Genomic DNA, 18,681 nt, shown 5'->3' on the forward strand with positions numbered 1-18,681 from the left:
CAGAAGGCACAGCACATAACAACAGATGTTTTATGTTGACATATGTGTGAAACCATTGCTTTGTGGGCTTTTCAGAAAACTGAGTTTAAAAAAAAAAAATATTCAGCCCTCAAAGAGTTAATGACGAGGATCGAGCACAAAGTCAGAAGCACCTCCATGCAATCGACATTCTACCAGATGGGACAGCATTACCCAACTTGGCTGTGATGTCTCTTTGCTTCTCTCTTGCCTGAATATGTATGCATACCTGTATATGATTATACATTGGGAATGAATGTTATCTTTTAAAGCAAGTTAAATACATATATTCTCTTTTTGTACTATATTTCTCTCATGCAAGTAAGTTCTGCCATGGTTATAAAAGGGATGATGTTGGCTCTAGTCTGTTCTGCATCAAGAAAGGACACACACTCCAATAGAACATTTCCAGCAATGTGAAGATGGCTAAAAGGTCTCAACAAGCCAAAAATGGTATCCATGGTAGAGTACTGCTAAACAAGATTAAATATTTGCCCTACAAAACACCCCAAAACTTATGGGATAACATTCTGTGGACTGATGAGTCACAAACTGAAATGTTTGCAAGACCCGTTACATCTGCCATAAAGCTAACACAGCTTTTTACAATAAGAATATCATGCCCACAGTCAAAATTGGTGGTGGTAGGGTGATGGTGTGAGGATTATTTGCTGCTTCAGGGCCTGGGTGGCTTGGAGCAGAATGAATTCAGCAGTCTACCAGAAAGTACTGAAGGTTAAATGTCTGGTTATCTGTCCATGACCTAAAGCTCATGAACAGTTGATCTATTCAGCAGGACAATGAGCCAAAAGGACAAGAGCAAATCTACCTTTGAATGAATAAAAAAATAAGGTTTTGGAGTGGCATAGTCAAAGTACCGATTTGAAACTGATTTTTGAGATGTTGTGTTACCTTAAATGGACAGTTCATAGTCGACAACCTTCTCATGTGGCTGGTTTAAAACAATTCTGTAGAGATAAGTGGGCTGCAACTTTTTCCACTGTGGTGCCAAAGCTTGATCTCCTATTACCAGAAGGGCTGGAGTGCAGTTGTTGCTGATAAAGGTGGCAACCAGGTATTAAGTTTAGGGGGGGCATTTACTTTAGCATATGGATGATTTGGGTATTATTTTTAATAATGATAACTTTATGTATTGAAAGAAACACCATGCATTGTGGTTACTCAGGTTGTCTTTAATATTATACAAAATTTTTTTGGAGACAAGAAACAAGCATTACGAATAAGCAAAAACTGAAGAAAGCAGGAGTGGAGCAAATACGTTTTCATGGCACTGTTGTTAAAAGATAGCACACCTATGCTATTAAGGCCATGTACATTTGTCTTTGTTTCCCTAAAACAATTCATTTTACTTAAATTTTGAGCTAACAATATCCATTGAAAGGATAAAGAAGTGGACATGATTGGTATTGGCTTCAGTTCTGAACCTCATTAAAAGCAGAAAGTGCAGACTTTTAATATCCACTTCATTTGTGGAGGGTGTGCATATTTTTATGCACAAAACCTAAATGGCAGTCACTAGATTTTTTTTTTTAATGTACTAGTATATGTCTCTGCCAATTCTGTATATTTATAAGTACCATGCTTTTGTCTGTCTTTAGACCTTTTCCAAAAGTTCATACTTACAGTGCAATTGTAGTCTGCGCACAACAAAGTGAAGTTTACTGCTGCTGAATAGTAACATAACCTGTCGGATTTTTGCTCTGATCATATGGGAGGAAAAGAAAAACCATGCCTGTTAATCCTTTTGTTAATGTGTCTCCAGAACAACCCGAGTCCTCATGAAAGTAAAATGCCATTACACTGCTGGCCTGCCTGCCCAGCTCAAGCCAATGGGAGATTTCTGAAGCGCAATCCTCCAAAACGGATTTTCCTAGAACACGAAAAGAGTGACAAGCTTTTTTGCAAAAAATGGGAAATGGAGGCACCTCTGACCACCTGAGACTTGATGGCTATGGTGATGGGACACATACCTTAGTAGGGAGATATTTACTTCCTATCTGTTGGCCTCTTTGCTCAAGTCAGCACACGAGATGGGAAACAAGTATGAAGCTTGTGTGGGTTAAGAAAAATCCTATAGCCTTGCTTTGTCTTATCTTGCCCTCCCATCTAATTATGCTTACTTAATATATGCATTAATAATAATTAAATAGTATACATATCTTTTATTTTTACATAGCGACTATAAATTGTATCTTGCAGGAAGCTCCCAATCACACTAACAATGTTCTGTATAACAGAGTGGAGTTCAATATTCTAGACTCATCTGGTCCCATTAACGTTTTCCAGATATTTATTTCTGTCTCTCACTGTCCACCACAGCCCTATCTGAATCAGCAGAAATAGCCATTGCTGAAAACCTGAGTAACTATGCTTTGAAGATGGGGTTAAGTCTCAGGTCCTGGAGGACCACAATGTTAACAGGTTTTCTCACCAGCCACTTTCTTACTCAGAAGCCAATTGCTAATAAAGTACATTCGATTTTACAACCCCTTAGTGTCTTAATCCCAGCACATCAGACATTTCTAATATTTTTACTTTTTTTTTTCTCAGAACCATTCTTACAATAGTTTTTGGACTGGGGCAGACAAGCACTTTTCAGTTAACGTTTCTTATCCAAAGACATTACAAAAAGCACGCAAGGGGAAAATGGTGCTGCGGCAGTTCTCATTTCCATTGTAATTTGCACTTCATTACTTGGAGAAATGGTTAGAGAGAGAAAAAAAAAGCCATTTAACAATGTAAGCCGCAACTAAGCACACATTTTAGCCACCTAACAATCAATGTTCCATTTGTGGCAATAATTGTTTTTCTAACTAAGAAATTAAATTAAATGAAAAACTGCAGGCAAGTCCAACAGGCCCCAGCAACAAAGAAAGCACTGAGCAGTGAAGCCTCCAGCTGAGGTGTTGTTTCATTGGCCACAGCTCAGACGTGAGTAAAACCAGGAGACTGGAAGGAAAGCAAAGCCTTGGCCACCAAGCTTGACTTTCTCTAAAAGATTTTATTTCTCTCGCATGTAATTCCATATAATGGACTACAGATGTCCTCCAATTACACTTTCATTTTTCTGCTCCATTTTAACCTTATTTTACATTTTGAAACTGTGATTATTTTTAAAAGTTTTTTTTCTGCAGCATTTTTGAAGTATACTACTTCCAAATTCATTTAAACATTAATTGAAACACTTGACCATCCACTCATCCTCCATTTTCCCCCATATACTGTATAAGCTGTCAGATCTTGGGCTGTCACAATTAAGTTATGCACTTGCAAATAAACCCTCAGCTTAACAGAAAGTAAAAGACTCAGCTGATGTTTAGACCGTGTGTGTCTATTAAAAAAAAAAAAAAACAACAAGCATTATCACATAAAACTTTATTTAAAGAAGTCACCATGTCACACTTCCTATTTGGCATGACTGAAAATGTGTGACTGGCACCAAGAAGTTGGGGAGCCCAGCTTGGGAAACTCACACCCCCACATATATTGCATCTCTTATGATTCAAATTAAAAGAGGCGCTACAGCAAAGGCATCAGTAGGTCTCTCAACTAATAGGCAGTTAAATGGTGCAGCAGACAGTGCATGGTTATAAAAAACAACCCAGTATTGCACAGCGGACAACCAATAACTGCCAGTCTATACCAGAGCACCATCTGCTCATCCCTCAGTGGGTAGGGAGAGCAAGGGTGCAGCAATATCTCATTATTAAACTTCTCCCAGACCAGTTCACCCAAAACCTGCCAATTATATACCATCTTAACCCCCAACCCCAACAGGTTGAGTCAGCCCTCCTCAGAACCTATGCTATTCTAATGAGTGAGCATAGCTGGCAAATCTTACTCTTTTAACTGAAAAGAATTAAATTATTCACGATAGCAATTAGGGCGATGGAGGTACCAGTGTTGCAGGTTGTCCATGCCAGACCGCGTATGCTACTGACAAACTTCATAAATTAGGACACCAATTATAGGCGATACCTAAACGCCATACACTGGCACTCTTATGTGAGCTCATTATGCACAGACCTCACATAATCTCACACTGATGAGAGGCAGACAGGATTCAGCAACCCACAGTCCAAGACCTCCACATAAGGCAGTAGTGATAAGGCTGTGGGACTGCAAGCTCCTCTGTCGGTACCTTGTGCACAGTAGGACATGAAGCAGGTGCCGGCCCCAGACAGACAGTAAGAGAATGACCCACAGATTAAAGGAGTCCTGCATCACAAGGGAAGAATAGCAGCCCTTGCAAAATTTCAGTTCAAAATGATTTGTCGTTCACAGAGGTAGAGAAGAAGTTTGGATTTTAGGGGAGGATGGCTTGCTCTTTGCATCAAGTCCATAGTCAGGAGGCAGTGGGAGGAGGTGAGGGGCACACTGCTGCAAACTTCTTCCCTTTCTCCAGCAGACAGAAGAGTCCCCCTACAGCCAGGAGAATTAAGGCAAACATTAAAATTTAAGGAGCCATAAAAAGGAGCCCAAGTCCACAAGCTGGGTACCAGCAAGTTCAGCCGAAGGTTCCAATTAGTCATTCAGGGTCCTTTGGAAGAGAAATGTCTGAAGAAGGCCTGGATCATGGATGTGGACAGAAGTGCCCTGCTGACACCAGATCCTGCACGATAACACAAGTAGCCCATCATTCCAATGAGTGCACCCTTGACTGCAGTCTTCAGGAGAGTGCCAGACAGAGAAGGTGGGGCCACACTGTAGGCAGAAAAGATAGAAAGTTGTTAGCAGAGAAGAAAGCCCCATAGGTCATAGAAAAGGGTGGCATCAGAGTATGTATTGCAACTGAAAGTAACAGTGTTAAGACATAAGCTCCATTTAGCCTTAACTGTGCCATCTGTATACAGAAGATCTTAGTCTTGACAGTTCAAAACTTTACAGCGTGTTGTACACTCACAGTGGATTTTCTGTTGCATTACAGAAGTTTTATGGTCATTGCTTAGACCCGCACAATAGACTTGTAAACAGTACTGACAATCATCATAATCGGGCTAGAATTTCACTTACTAAAAATGAAACAATTTAAAACAAAAAGCAACTGAAATTAGCTGACAGGTAGTGAGTGGGCTTGATAAACCACAACTCACCATACCCATTTTCTTTTCAGGATTAAGGAGATCCTGGCTCCTATCCCAGCAGCATTGAGCATGAAATTAGAACCAGTCCAGGATGAGGTGCCAGACTGGATATAGGTATTGTGCACCCAAAAAAAAAAAAAGCCGCTTAGTTTCACTGCAGTTTAAATAATTTAAATGGAGGGTGAAACACCAAGTCTGGGACTATTCTAAAATGAGAAAACATTTAACTTTCCGTATTATTTATTTTTTTTTTTCATCTTATTTTTAAATTTGTGACGATGCGGGTTCACTTCACGCTCCCGTCTGGCTTCTGGGAGTCCTTAAACCCGTCACCATCGGCAATGTTACCGATGAGCTTGGCAGTAAGTCACAACAATGGAGCAAGGGGATGGTGCAAAAGTGCCAAGTGCTTTTATTTAAAACAACAACAAAACAAGTGTTCAAATAAAAGTGCAGTGCATCAAATCTGTAAATAAATAATCCATTAAAACAGAAGTGAAGGTTAAAATCCAAGAGAAAAAAAGTCTTTTAAAAACGACGAGGTTAAAAACAATGCTGGAAACAGTCTCTTTAAAAACAGTGTCTTCTTTTTACCTGGCAGCTCCCCTGCTTCTCCCATCTGGGCCCCGCAACAGGACAGTTGCCCTACCAGCAGCTGGCCTTCTCTCTGCTCTACTGGTCTGGAGGCTTCCCGATCCCTGGCTTCGGTTCTGCTCCCTCCAGACCGAGACTTAGGTTCCCCAACGACCAGGACTCTCACGCTGGGGAATCCATCTCCCAAGCCTCCCAACTTCCGCTGCCTTCTCAGCCTTACGCGGACAGCCGCCCTTCTTCCACTCACTCCCTCTCCTCCATAAAATACTCGGCGGGAGCAACCAATACCTACGACTCTCAGGTGTCAGCCAAACACCCCGCTAGGGCTTGCTGTCCTGCTGCCTGCGAGTGCTCACTCGCTCTCTCTCTCTCTCTCTAACACACACCGGCTTTCTCCTCACTACTTCCTGTAACTTCCGTCTTTCTCTTTTTTCTTCATTTCTTTTATTTATTTAGTGATTTTAGTGCAGTGTAGATGTAGTGTGGTCGAGCTGTGGACCTCGGCCGCTAGTTACACTGGTTTGGTGATGGCATGGAGCCTTCCTGTGTAGCTGGTGGCTTATGGGGGGGTGGAATGTGGTATAGCGGGTCCACAGCTCAGGTCAAAGGGCCATTTTTAAAACACATAATCACCGCACTCATGGCTTAGCGAGGGGCATGGTGATGTGTGGCTGAAGCGGTTCCTGGGGTGCTTTGCGGTGCAAGGGAGTCTCACTTAAGTGCACAGGTGAGGAATCGTCCACATCCTTAATTGTTCCAGGGAGCCGCTAACTGCCACAGGTCAATCACGTCCCCATCATTAATAGAAGCGCGAGGCGGCTTTGGAAATCGAAGTAATGAAAAAGAGCCCGAGGTTGCTGGAAACAGCGTGGAGACAGAGCAGGTGCAGCGAACCCGCATCGTCACAAAATTACATGGGTAAACGCCAACACACACGTTATAGTGATGTCACAGTCTATACAGTAAGTATACTTAGACAACACTCATGTAGGATCTGAATAAGTTTAATCCTTTCTTAACCATATTTAAGCAAATAATAGCAGTTTTCAGAAAGTGAGCATGTCATTTTAAATCAATGGTTTTTTATTTATATTACAAGAGAAATAAAAAAAAAAAATATTTTGTTAAAAACAATGTTTTAACTTTAACAACAAGAACAGTTCCTAAAATCCAACGTAATGGCTGTCTTGAAAACATCTAATTATATATACACTGCATGTTACCATTTCTTGCCATCACTTTGTCTAACATTTACATGTATTTCCAGTTATGTGACTATACCAGCGTTAGCATCTATCTTGTTAAGGTTTTAATGTCACACATATGGAATGTTACTAAAAACTGGCTCTGTTGAACAGAATTAAAAATGGTATACAAAGCACAGTCAACCAGCAGAGCACAGCCTCTGGCTTCATTAAGCTGAAGGGGAACAGTCAGCCCCAATGTGTACGCAAACACCAGATTCTAATGCTTACATTAGTGGGCAATACGAGTGAGGTGGCCCTACAAGTGGGCTCCTAAATTGCACAAATACCTGCTTCCTAACTTAATAAAAGAGTTTATAATCCAAGTAGCTATCAGGTTGCATCACCAATTAATAAAATACATTAAACCGAAAGCACTATGCTACCTGAAAAGTAACACATATGCCTGAAATCAGTCACCAAAACCAACCAGATCAATGTGTTCTTACCTCATAATTTCCTGGATGTTTAGAGGTTTATTCCAATTGCTTTCAATTCCTGGGACATGGCCCATCCCAACCACACCCACCACTACAGCTGGCATCTCTACAAATAGAAAGAAAGATATTAAAGCAGCCCAATCTGTGGGGGCTGTGGGTTTGGGGGAAGTAAAATACAAACCCATGCCAAAGATTAAAACAAAAACAAAAAAAAAAAAACAAACACATGCCAAACAACACTGGAGTAAGATCTGTACTTTAGCTGGACAATGGGGACCAACTCACTCTCTGCCAGAGGAAGCACTTCCACCCGTTTGGCAGCCTGCTGAAGCATGTAGGCCAGGTAGATGTCACGTTCTGCCACAATGGTTCGGTGTAGGTCTGGAAACTCTCCGATCATCTCAGACATAGTCTGCTCAAGAAGGTCCTTTTGTTTGCATTTTTCCACATCCTCCTTACTAAAAATGAACAGAACAGCTATCAGCTAAATGTATGCAAACTTGATAGCATGCAAAAATGATGAACGTAATGTACCTGATGGGGTCTGACAAGAAGCACAACCCCCAGGCCAGTTTCATCTTCTGCCATAAGGACAAGGCAGCAATGGCTCTCTTAAAGGTGACTGGAATGGGTCGATCACCAAGATGAAATTTGCAGAAAGGCACTCTGCCAGCCTATGAACATGGAGACCTTTGCAATTACATCCTGTCCAACTTAATAGCCTCATTCACTTCAAAAAAGGTAACAAACCTCAGCATAATAAATGTAAGAGATTACCAAATGCCATTATTTTCTCATCTCTACCCAAGCCAACAAACTATTAACCATACATAATACTAACAACCAAGTAGTTGAAAATTGTATCAAGTTTGGTGCTAAAAAGTGTGCTATTATTTCAGGTAAAGTGAAGTCCATAAAAGCTGAAATTAATAGTATTGATTTGTATTAGCCAATTAATTTAAAAATAGAAAGAAGACACTCAAAAGTATCATTACTAACACAGCTTGTTATGTAGAATTGTTTCAATTTTGGAAAAACAAAACTTATTCATTTTAATGGTAAGTAGCCAAGCCAGAGCCTATCTGGACTGCACTGGAGAACTAAATCTGGAGCACCAGTTCTTCACAGAGCATGCGCGCGCACATGCATACACACAAACACACACACACACACACACACACACACACACTTCTACCAGTTCAACTTGGTGTTGTCAAGCAATCCAACCTGTACATCACTAGGATGCAGGAAAAACTGAGTAATCAGTAGAAAACTCGTGCAGACCCTGGGAAAATGTACAAACTTTATGTAGTGAATGTCTATGCAAAGATTTAAATTCAGGACAAGGGGAACCATGAGGCAGCACCGTCAAACACTGCACAACTGTGCCATCGACCTTTATCAAACAGAACAGTTAAAATGGCACATAGTGTATATATGCTAGTGTTGGTTACAGACTTTATATACTTTGACTAACTTTTGGTTTTAGTTAAGTAAAGAAATTGTGAAATGCAACCCGGTCCAAGCAGAAAACAATACCCTTTTATCTTTGTTAATACAGAACTCTGCAGAACTTACTGTCTATGTAATGTATGAATCTGCAGATACTTGACTTATTCATGTATGTGGAATACAGTATTTCTAGATAGACAGTTCTTGCTATTTATCGACAAACAGACAAAAAGACAGAAATAATATACACATACTGTACATAGGTCTGAACCCACACCAGAAACACTTGTGACTTGTCAGGTACAGTTCCAGTGCGGCATTATACAGGGATATTGCTGTTGATATAAAGGAGCTCCAGGAACATTTGTTCAGTACTCAAGTGTGTTAAGAGAGAGGATGTGCAACATTGTTCATAATGCTACTTAGTTTTGTTTTAATTCTCTCTTCTTCAATACTACATTCAGGGGGTCTAGAATGCACCCTATAACAAGGTTTGTCTTTTAATTGGCTTGTTGATTCAGTGGGCCTCTCTTGAACTAATGTTACTGGCCCAGCATGCCAGGGCATTCGGGGTTTGGGGGAATCACACTGACCATTACAGAGTTGTCAAATAGAGTTGTTAATACAGTGTACCAAATACCAAAATGCCAAAAGATGTGATGGATATATCACTTCCAACATTAAAGGCATGCAGTCTCCTAAGAAAAAGAGCCTACTCTGCCCTTTCTTTTAAGGATTCTCTGTGTTATGAGACCAATCCAACCTGTCATTGATATACTTGTATGAATGAACTACCTCTACATCCATTTCCTGAACATTGACTGGACATGGAGGTTAATGCCCACACATTCTGTCCTTTGACATTAATTGCCTTTCTGCTGATAGGAAAATAACTTATCTTTCCTGCTTTTTGTGCAAAAGTAAAATTTTCTTCCTGAATGGTATTGAACCCGTCACTAATCAATAAAGAGGTTGCGACTACTTTCCAGTGCGTATTATTTATTAAAAAAAAATATATCATTTCAAACTGAAATGTAAAAATAATAGTACATTACTTCACTTTTTTCATTCTCTTAAACTGGTAAGAGAGCCAATTGCAAAATGGTGAGACTGACCTACCAGGCTACCCTGTCCCAAACAAACAGTATTCCATAGGCTTCCCAGAGTAGCAGAGAAAGGAGTCCCTTTCAACATGTCCTAGGTCTGCCCCAATTATACCCTGATGGACTATGCCAGGAAGCATCTTCATTTCATGGCCAAATAAATTTAACTCACCCCCCTCAAGGTGAAAAAGTAGTGGTTTTATTCCGAGTTATTTCTATATTGCTAAGATCCTCACCCCACGACAAAGACTAGGCTTAGCAACCATGCCAAAAAAGTACAACAAATTTTTTAAGACAATAGGTTATTCGGTGAATATTACATCCCCAAGGTGGTAATTTCATCTATACAGGGAGTGCAGAATTATTAGGCAAGTGAGTATTTTGACCATATCATCATTTTTAATGCGTATATTCCAACTCCAAGCTGTATTAACTTGAATGCTTATTGGATTTAAGCACGTCAGGTGATGTGTATTTGTGTAATGAGGGAGGGTGTGGCGTAAGGAGATCAACACCCTATATCAAGGTGTGCAGAATTATTAGGCAGCTAGTTTTCCTCAGGCAAAATGGGCCAAAAAAGAGATTTAACTGACTCTGAAAAGTCAAAAATTGTAAAAAGTCTTTCAGAGGGATGCAGCACTTTTGGAATTGCTAAGATATTGGTGTGTGATAACAGAACCATCAAACATTTTGTTGCAAATAGTCAACAGGGTCACAAGAAACGTGTTGAGAACAAAAGACGCAAATTAGCTGCCAAAGATTTGAGAAGAATCAAACGTGAAGCTACCAGGAACCCATTATCCTCCAGTACTTTCATATTCCAGAGCTGCAACCTACCTGGAGTGCCCAGAAGTACAAGGTGTTCAGTGTTCAAAGACATGGCCAAGGTAAGGAGGGCTGAAACCCAACCACCACTGAACAAGAAACATAAGTTGAAACGTCAAAACTGGGCCAAGAAATATCTGAAGACAGATTTTTTTCAAAGGTTTTATGGACCGATGAGATGAGAGTGACTCTTGATGGACCAGATGGATGGACCTGTGGATCAGTAATGGGCACAGAGCTCCACTCCAACGTGGAGGTGGGGTACTGGTATGAGCTGGTATTTTTAAAGATGAGCTAGTTGGACCTTTTTGCATTGAAGATGAACTCAAAATCAACTCCCAAACCTACTGCCAGTTTTTCAAAGACACTTTCTTCAAACAGTGATACAGGAAAAAGACCATGATTTTTATGCAGGCCAATGCTCCATCACTTGCATCGAAGTTCTCCACTGCGTGGCCAGCCAGTAAAGGCCTTAAAGATGAAGGAATAATGACATGGCCCCTTCCTCATCTGACCTAAACCCTATCGAGAACTTGTGGGCACTTCTTAAGCGCTAGATTTACGGGGGAGAAAAACAATACACCTCTCTGAAGAGTGTCTGGGAGGCTGTAGTCACTGCTCCACAAAAAGCTGATCGTCAACAGATCAAGAAACTGACAGACTCCATGAATGGAAAGGCTTATGACTGTTATTGGAAAGAAGGGTGGCTATATTGGTCATTGATTGATTGATTAATTTTTTTAAATGTCAGAGATGTTTATTTGTAAATTTTGAGGTGTTTGTTTATTATTCTCACTATAACAGATGAAAATAAACAAGTGAGATGGGAAAATTTTCATTTTTCCTTTAGTTGCATAATAAATCTGCACACTAATAGTTGCCTAATAATTGTGCGCACATATGTATTCCCCTGATGATGTTCACACTCACATTTCTGTTGTGAAACATTCAGGTTTCAGGTTTATTAACATTTTGGATTGACTGATAGCACTGTGTTTGTTCCATATTAAAATTAATCCTCAAAAATACAACTTGCCTAATAATTCTGCACTCCCTGTATTACTAGGTATCTATACTGTGGGTTATTTCAAATGCTTGCATCTTACAAAACAAATATCAATAAAAGGGAATTATTCAGTATTATAGATATAAGCTGAACTGAAAGTAGGAAGCACATAATTTGTCCAGGACCAGGGTTCCAAAATGCTTCTGTGAATTTAATAGGTCTCTATATAAAATGAATACCACAATTAAAAAATCATACACTGTTCAAGACAATCAGTATTGCGTCTGAATATTCAAAATAATGTTCCAATTTTTCAGATACTGCAAAGTTGTTAAAATCTTACTACGAAAGTAGCAGATTGGCATTAGGACTTTTCACTCACCTCACGGAAGGCTTCCCGAAATTCACCACCCGGTGCCATGCCCAGCTGTTCAGTGATATGAGCAGATACCTTGAGCAACAGAATCTGCATCAGACCTGACATTACACCATTCTGTAACAAAAGGGAAGTTGGGAACCAGGTATAGGGTTAGTGTATTACTGATGGCATCCCTCTTTCAAAGAATGAATGCTGCATTACAGCATACATCTAAGCACTTAAGATCCTGACAAGACCTGTCACTTTTAATAAGAAGCCTCACTGCAAAGCGAGGCAAAAGAGAAAGTTGACTCATTTCATACCAAATATATAGTTCCATGTAGTTAAAAAGGCACAAATATCATCATATTTATGCTGACAACAACCGAATGGGAAACCTAATATAATGACCCTTCCAATAGCACCTGTTTAATGGCCTGTTGTACTTTCTCCATGTTGATCTCCTTAGCCTCTTTCAGCAAAGTGCGTTCGTCCATTTTCAGCATGGAAACTCGGTACTGACACAGTTCCACAAGAACCACATCTGGCTGAACTGCCTGAATTGTCTGGGGGTGGGGGGTCATTGGTGAAATAAAAAAAAACAAAAAAAACAGCCTTATCATCCCATAACCAAAAACCACTGACACTCACGCAGAAGTGCACTTTTGGACTGATGAGCCACCAACCTTGACTACATCCTGCTTGCTGCTCTCACTAAAGTGAGCTGTTCCAACCAGATATACTAGACTTCCATCTTCTGCTTGTAGTTTGGTCACAGTATCAGGAAGCTGGGAGGCCTGCCGCCGACGCTTCATCTTCATTTCCCAAAGAAGCTGAACTGCCTCCGCATCCGCTAAAGAGAGACAGAAGTGGGGAAGGGATGTCAGGGGGAAAAAAAAAAAAAAAAGATTCTCAGGTCCAACAATTCATTAGTCACTCTGGGAAATTTAACTACACTACTATCCTTGGGTTTTCAAACATAATAGGCTGCTTTTTGACCACCAGAGAAAACTGATTAACTACAGTAATTTCTCTTGACACCAACAGGTCATTTCTGTCAGCAACTCACTTTCAAGCTACAAACTGAGTGACAATTACAGGGGATCGAGACTGTTATTTTAAAATTAGTTCATCAACAACAAGGGAACACAATTGGAAACTTGTTAAGGGTAAAGTCTGCACAAACAATAGGAAGTATTTCTTTATACATAGAACCATAGACACTTAGAATAAGCTACCAAGTAGCATGGTAGACAGTAAGACTTTAGGGACTTTCAAAGCTAGACTTCATGGTTTTTTAGAAGAATTAAGGGGATAGGACTGGCGAGCTTTGTTGGCCTGAAGGGCCTGTTCTCATCTAGATTGTTGTAATGTTCTAATTAACTCCCTTCGCAACTATACCAGCCCAGAACCACCCCAACCTTCGCCAACTACTGTTACCTTTACTCCAAGGTCAAAATAAAGCCCACAAATTCACTAAATAGAGTATAAAGTTGGCAACTTACAGAGATTCTCTGGCAGGCTTGGCAATGTGTCAGTCTCGTCAGCTGTAGAAGTGGAACAAGTGGAGAATGCCTGTGGAAACAAGCCAAGAACTTTTCAGCTGCAATCATCTTATTCAATCCACCAAACTTCTACACCTTCTAGTGTCTCCCAAGTTCCATCATAAAAGACTAACAACCCCACATTTTTTCATCTCACCTCTTGGGCACTCTCCTCCATATCTGTCTCTCCAGGCATCTCTGAAATAAATAAATAAAAATAAGACGGAGCAGCTATGAGAACACTTATTCTGTACTAAAGATCTCAGGACAGCTATTGATCTTAAAGACAAAAACAGATGGCGAAAGGGCTGGGCACACATTATGTACCCAACCAAAAAAGGAGCTTAAGCTTTCACAATAACCAAGGTATTGCACTTCAGGAGATCAGTACTCCACAGTGATTCTAAAGAACTCTGGTTGATTATCTTTGTTGAGTCTGAAGAACATTACATTTTACTTCGTAATATACGACATAGTTATAATTCAATAATGGCAAATATTAATCTTTATGAGGACATTGAAAAGTACGTAGGAGATACACTGAATCTATACCCTAAATCTAAATTTGTAATAGGGTGTAATTTTAACATGGTTATGAACAATACCACAGAATGATCTTCATCCAGACCATATTACAAAAGAAATTGCTTACTGTCTTCTGACAATAATCTAGACTTAATTGATATATGAAGAATTAGAAATCCTATTTCTCTTTAAAAACACTATTTAGCACAACAAAGGTTTAAGTTTTCAATCTACAATCAATATGTGTCTCATTTCAAAGTTAGAAGTAAAATTAATGAGGTTGGGATTTGTCTGGCTTTACTAACAAACCCCAAAAAAATTAAATTCACATAGCTTTAGAAGAGCAATTAGAAAAATTAAGATATGGAACATATTGGAAATAGAACAGCCAATGGGAAAAATTAGCATTTAGTCAAGAATGTAAATATATTTATTGATTAACACTGAATGAAAAAGTAAAAAGTGCAGGAAACACTGGGAGATATTTAAACTTGAAATTACATATCTGTCAGTTAAAAAACTGAAGGAGTTGACTTAAAAAAAAAAAAAAAAAACTGGGGATTCAAACATTTTGGAAAGAGTTCTAACTTTGAATGTGGAGCTAGTTAATATGAAAAAAGGTGTGTTAAAAATAAAACATTAGTCCTTGACTTCTCTAAACTCTACCACACTATTAAAATTAACTTGATCTAAAGACTTCTTAATAATTCTTGAAGTAAATGGAATAGAATATCCAATTTCATTTTCAGCAAAGTTTGTAGGTTATAGTCTCTTGATATTATGGCCCTACAAAAATAGGTAGTTTCCCTATAAAATTGTCTGCCTTTCATCAACAAGTTGTTGAGCTGGCTTTTGCTTAACAAACAATCATTCTCCATAGTTTTTCTTTCCCTCTGGAACAATGGACATATTACCCATTAAGGAAACTTACAATTCTTAACATAACTCGTTCATCAATAAAATGTTCCTGTTAAACTATTTAACTGATAAGAATGACCATATAATTGCCTGTGCAAAAATCACAGTATAATTGTCTGTTCTAAGTTTTGCTCCAAATGTGGAAATGGTGCTTAAATAAGAGAATATAAAAAGGAATGCAACTCTATTCCATACGTTGTGAACAGTCAGATTTTTATTATCTATAAATGGAGTTATCACAAATGTAATAATGTTAAAAAGCACTTATTAATTCATAAAACTAATCCTCCAATGACACTTTAACAGTCAACTCAACAAAGGAAAAACTGTTACACAATAAGGACCTTACCTTTATTAGTTATTTATCAGTAAAAAAAATAAGAAAATTGCTGTTTAAAATATTCCAAAGCTACAATTGGTTAATAAAATACTGCATAAGCTCCTTGATGTATGTGATGCTTATACAGTCAGTAAAGGGGTTACTGAATGTACTGAACACTTCTTCATTGTACATTTCTCAACTCTTTCTGATTAGAGCTTTTTTTTGACTTGAAGAAATTCATCAGTAGAGAAATCCCACTTCAAATTTACTGCATGCTGTTACATCTTGATAGTGCCTCTTTTAGTTAAGATTCTTACCTGCACATATAAAACGCGTAAGGTCTGTCCATCTGTCATGAGTTTACTAGTGAACTACAACTGTGATCTTGGTCATAATCAAAAGCCTATGACTTGACATATTCTGGAAATTCAAAAAAATGTATGGTAGCAGCAACCTCAAACAAGTGACCAGTGGTCATATGTTTATTACAGCAAAGTAATCATAAAACCAAGTGATGATATGTTGGAAAAGATGAGCAGAAACATCGAGTAAATCACAGAGACCAATTACGTGATGAAGAACACCATAACATGAAGAAGAAGAAAGGAGCTGCTCTGTCTGCTGAGCATCAAGGACAGGATACAGAATACAAAAGCAACAAAGACAGGATAATACATGCTGTCAGTTGTGCAGAAAGTTTACTGTTGTTCATATCTAGCCTTTTCGTGAGTCACTCACCCAAGAACACAAAAACAACTGAGAAGACCATAATTTAGTCAAACGTTCCAACCATATGAAAGTAATGGTTATTCATCCTTACATCAATGGTTCTTTGAACTTGGCAAAGGTACATCGCAGATGTGATCAATGTCAAGTTGGATTTCTTATTATTGCAAACAAAAGAATGGGTTACCAAAATAGAAAGGTTCCACTTGCTCTAACTGAGCCACTAGATGTAATAAAATACATTATCACTTCTTGAGGAACTAAAATAAATAACTACTTAGAAATCAGAAGAACTATCAACTTCTCCTTATTTGTAAACTTGGTTTTTATTTGAGGACTGATGGTCTGCTTGAGCAGAATGATACATAATTACAACATTAGCAAAATTTCATATACATAGGATGAAGCTCTCCAGAAAGACATCACGTCTACACTAATACATTTGCAATATCAACACAACAGTTAAGGAAATATATTCCTTTGTTCAGGTGGTTCAGCTTTAATATTTTTTACATTCAACATTCTTTCCACACATACATACATACACACATATATTATCCGCTTTGTTTTCGCTTACTCGTTTATAAAAAACAACTGTAAGAGATTTGAACCTGTTTTAGGTTATGTTATATATTCTTAGAATGTGCCGAGCTGTTAATACATTTTTAAAGTACTAGAACAAAACAGGAAGACCCGGGTAAGGCAGTTTTTGCCTATATAGCAGACAAGAAGAAATCGCTTGACGACACAAGGCATAGATATGCTCAGACACTAATTAAACCTGTGATCTGACACTTTGAAATGGCAGGGTCCTGAGAAGACGCGGCCCTTCCCTGTCCGCTTGCCCGGAAGCTGCTCTTTGCCGGACTCGCCACTCGTGCGCCGGCATGGTATGGGCTAAGAGAAATACCTTACAAAGTAAAACGCAGTCCAGCCAGACAGGAAACCCGAAGAAACTGACTTGTTACTTGCAAATAAAAAGTGTAATACAACATTCGCTAAATGAAACTTACTTGAAACACAAACCAATCTGAGAAAGCCTACCTGCCACACTTCCAACAGAGCCTTCCGCTTCTCCGCCAGCGGTTCACAGCGCGAAGCACTTTGGGTACTGCAGTTCTGCGGCGGCTGATATCTGATTGTTAGGTAAACTTTTACTTGCAGCAAAAAGTGTATGCTTCAGTCTCTGCAGGATATCAATATAACGTTATTTTTCTCCATTAAAAGAATACTTCTGTTTCTAGACCGACTCACTTTTAAAAATGGGGACTGTAGTTCTTTTTTGCCTCTGGGAGGTAAGGTGAGTGGCTGGTCGCTACGCACTATGGGTGCTGTTGTCCTATAGCCAGTCTCCCCGTATAGTGCCACTCCCTTTGCTGATGGGAAATGTGGTTCTTTGTTTCCTCGTTGAGTCATTTCCCCGAGGGCCACTTGGGTATTGTAGTTTGTAACCGATTGGCAATAATCCAGACAATGTTGAATTCGCACAGGTTCATATCGTAATTTCCGGTTTCTGTCGGACTCTTACTTTTTCTCTTCCTCTTTTATATTTGAAATGTATTGATAAAAGTGCACCGACTCGTCATCTTAAGTGAATTTTACAGTCCTAACAGCACTAACAGAATTTCAAAAGATTTCTGGTCTCAGAACTAATTTGAATAAAAGTTCTCTTTCCAGTGAATTCTCAAGCACACAGTATTTGATTGGACACCTTCCCTTTTATCATCGCAGATCAGTTTAAATACCTAAGGGTAAACATCACAAGTAAACATAAAGCTATTTATCAACAGAAATTTGCTGTCTGTATGGAAAAAAATAAGCAAGATTTGCATAGATGGTGTATCCTGCATCTCACTTTAGCTGGAAGAATTAACATTGTTAAGATGAATATCTTTCATCAGCTTCTTTTTGTATTTCAAAACATCCAAATATACATCAATAAATAATTTTTTAAGAAATTAGATTCAGCTATAACCTAATTTATTTGGAAATCAAAACAGCCACATGTCCAAAATGCAACCCTACAAAGACCTAAGGCGGAAGGTGGCATGGCTCTATCTAACTTTCAGTTTTATTACTGGGTGGCAAATCTACAAGCTATAAAAACCTTGACATGGACGCAAATGGATGAACTTTCACAGGCTTGGTCCGCAATAGAAATAAAATCCTGCAGTACTTCTTTATATTCCTTGCTTTGTACCCCAATAAGTACAAGTCATCACCAATATACTAACAATCTAATTGTGTTTCACTCACTCAGAATATGGAAGCAATGTAGGAAGTATTTTAAGAAAGAGAAGCTTTTATCATCCTCTCAAACGTGTGCAGTTTTTAATGTCTGGAAAACATTCAGGATTAAATCACTTAAGAGATCTGTACATAGACAACGTCTCTGCATCCTATCAACAATTACACTGCAAATTTCACTTTCCAGCAACACATTTCTTTCACTACCCTCAAATCAGAAATTTTGTTAAACAAAATCTGGCCAATTTTCCTCA

The 18,681-nt window shown here is 38.9% G+C and overlaps 1 protein-coding gene across 2 annotated transcripts; it reads right to left on the reverse strand.

The window, feature by feature from the left end:
• Positions 1-1,196: 1,196 nt before the first annotated feature.
• On the reverse strand, positions 1,197-17,519 carry trabd (TraB domain containing). 2 transcript variants are annotated; one of them, XM_039769825.1, is made up of 10 exons: positions 17,225-17,519; positions 13,847-13,887; positions 13,651-13,720; positions 12,832-12,998; positions 12,571-12,711; positions 12,170-12,280; positions 7,936-8,075; positions 7,687-7,859; positions 7,411-7,507; positions 1,197-4,743 (listed from the first exon to the last, which is right to left on the reverse strand). In XM_039769825.1, the coding sequence occupies exons 2-10, from the start codon at positions 13,883-13,885 to the stop codon at positions 4,572-4,574; spliced, it is 1,110 nt and encodes a 369-aa protein (XP_039625759.1). In that variant the 5' UTR covers positions 13,886-13,887; positions 17,225-17,519; the 3' UTR covers positions 1,197-4,571. The 2 variants fall into 2 exon arrangements, with proteins under 2 accessions (XP_039625759.1, XP_039625761.1); XM_039769827.1 differs by lacking the exon at positions 17,225-17,519 and adding an exon at positions 17,194-17,218.
• Positions 17,520-18,681: the final 1,162 nt, after the last annotated feature.

The sequence above is a fragment of the Polypterus senegalus genome, chromosome 11 (assembly GCF_016835505.1).
Source record: "Polypterus senegalus isolate Bchr_013 chromosome 11, ASM1683550v1, whole genome shotgun sequence".
In the NCBI taxonomy this organism is placed as follows: domain Eukaryota; kingdom Metazoa; phylum Chordata; class Cladistia; order Polypteriformes; family Polypteridae; genus Polypterus; species Polypterus senegalus.

Excerpts from the sequence above, each read along its gene's own strand:
- trabd (XM_039769825.1), bottom strand. The coding sequence starts at position 13,885 with ATGCCTGGAGAGACAGATATGGAGGAGAGTGCCCAAGAG. Across the intron at positions 12,281-12,570 it reads TACAACAGGCCATTAAACAG|AATGGTGTAATGTCAGGTCT; the intron begins GTGCTATTGGAA and ends CTTTTGTTACAG. Across the intron at positions 4,744-7,410 it reads AACATCCAGGAAATTATGAG|TGTGGCCCCACCTTCTCTGT; the intron begins GTAAGAACACAT and ends TTCTGCCTACAG.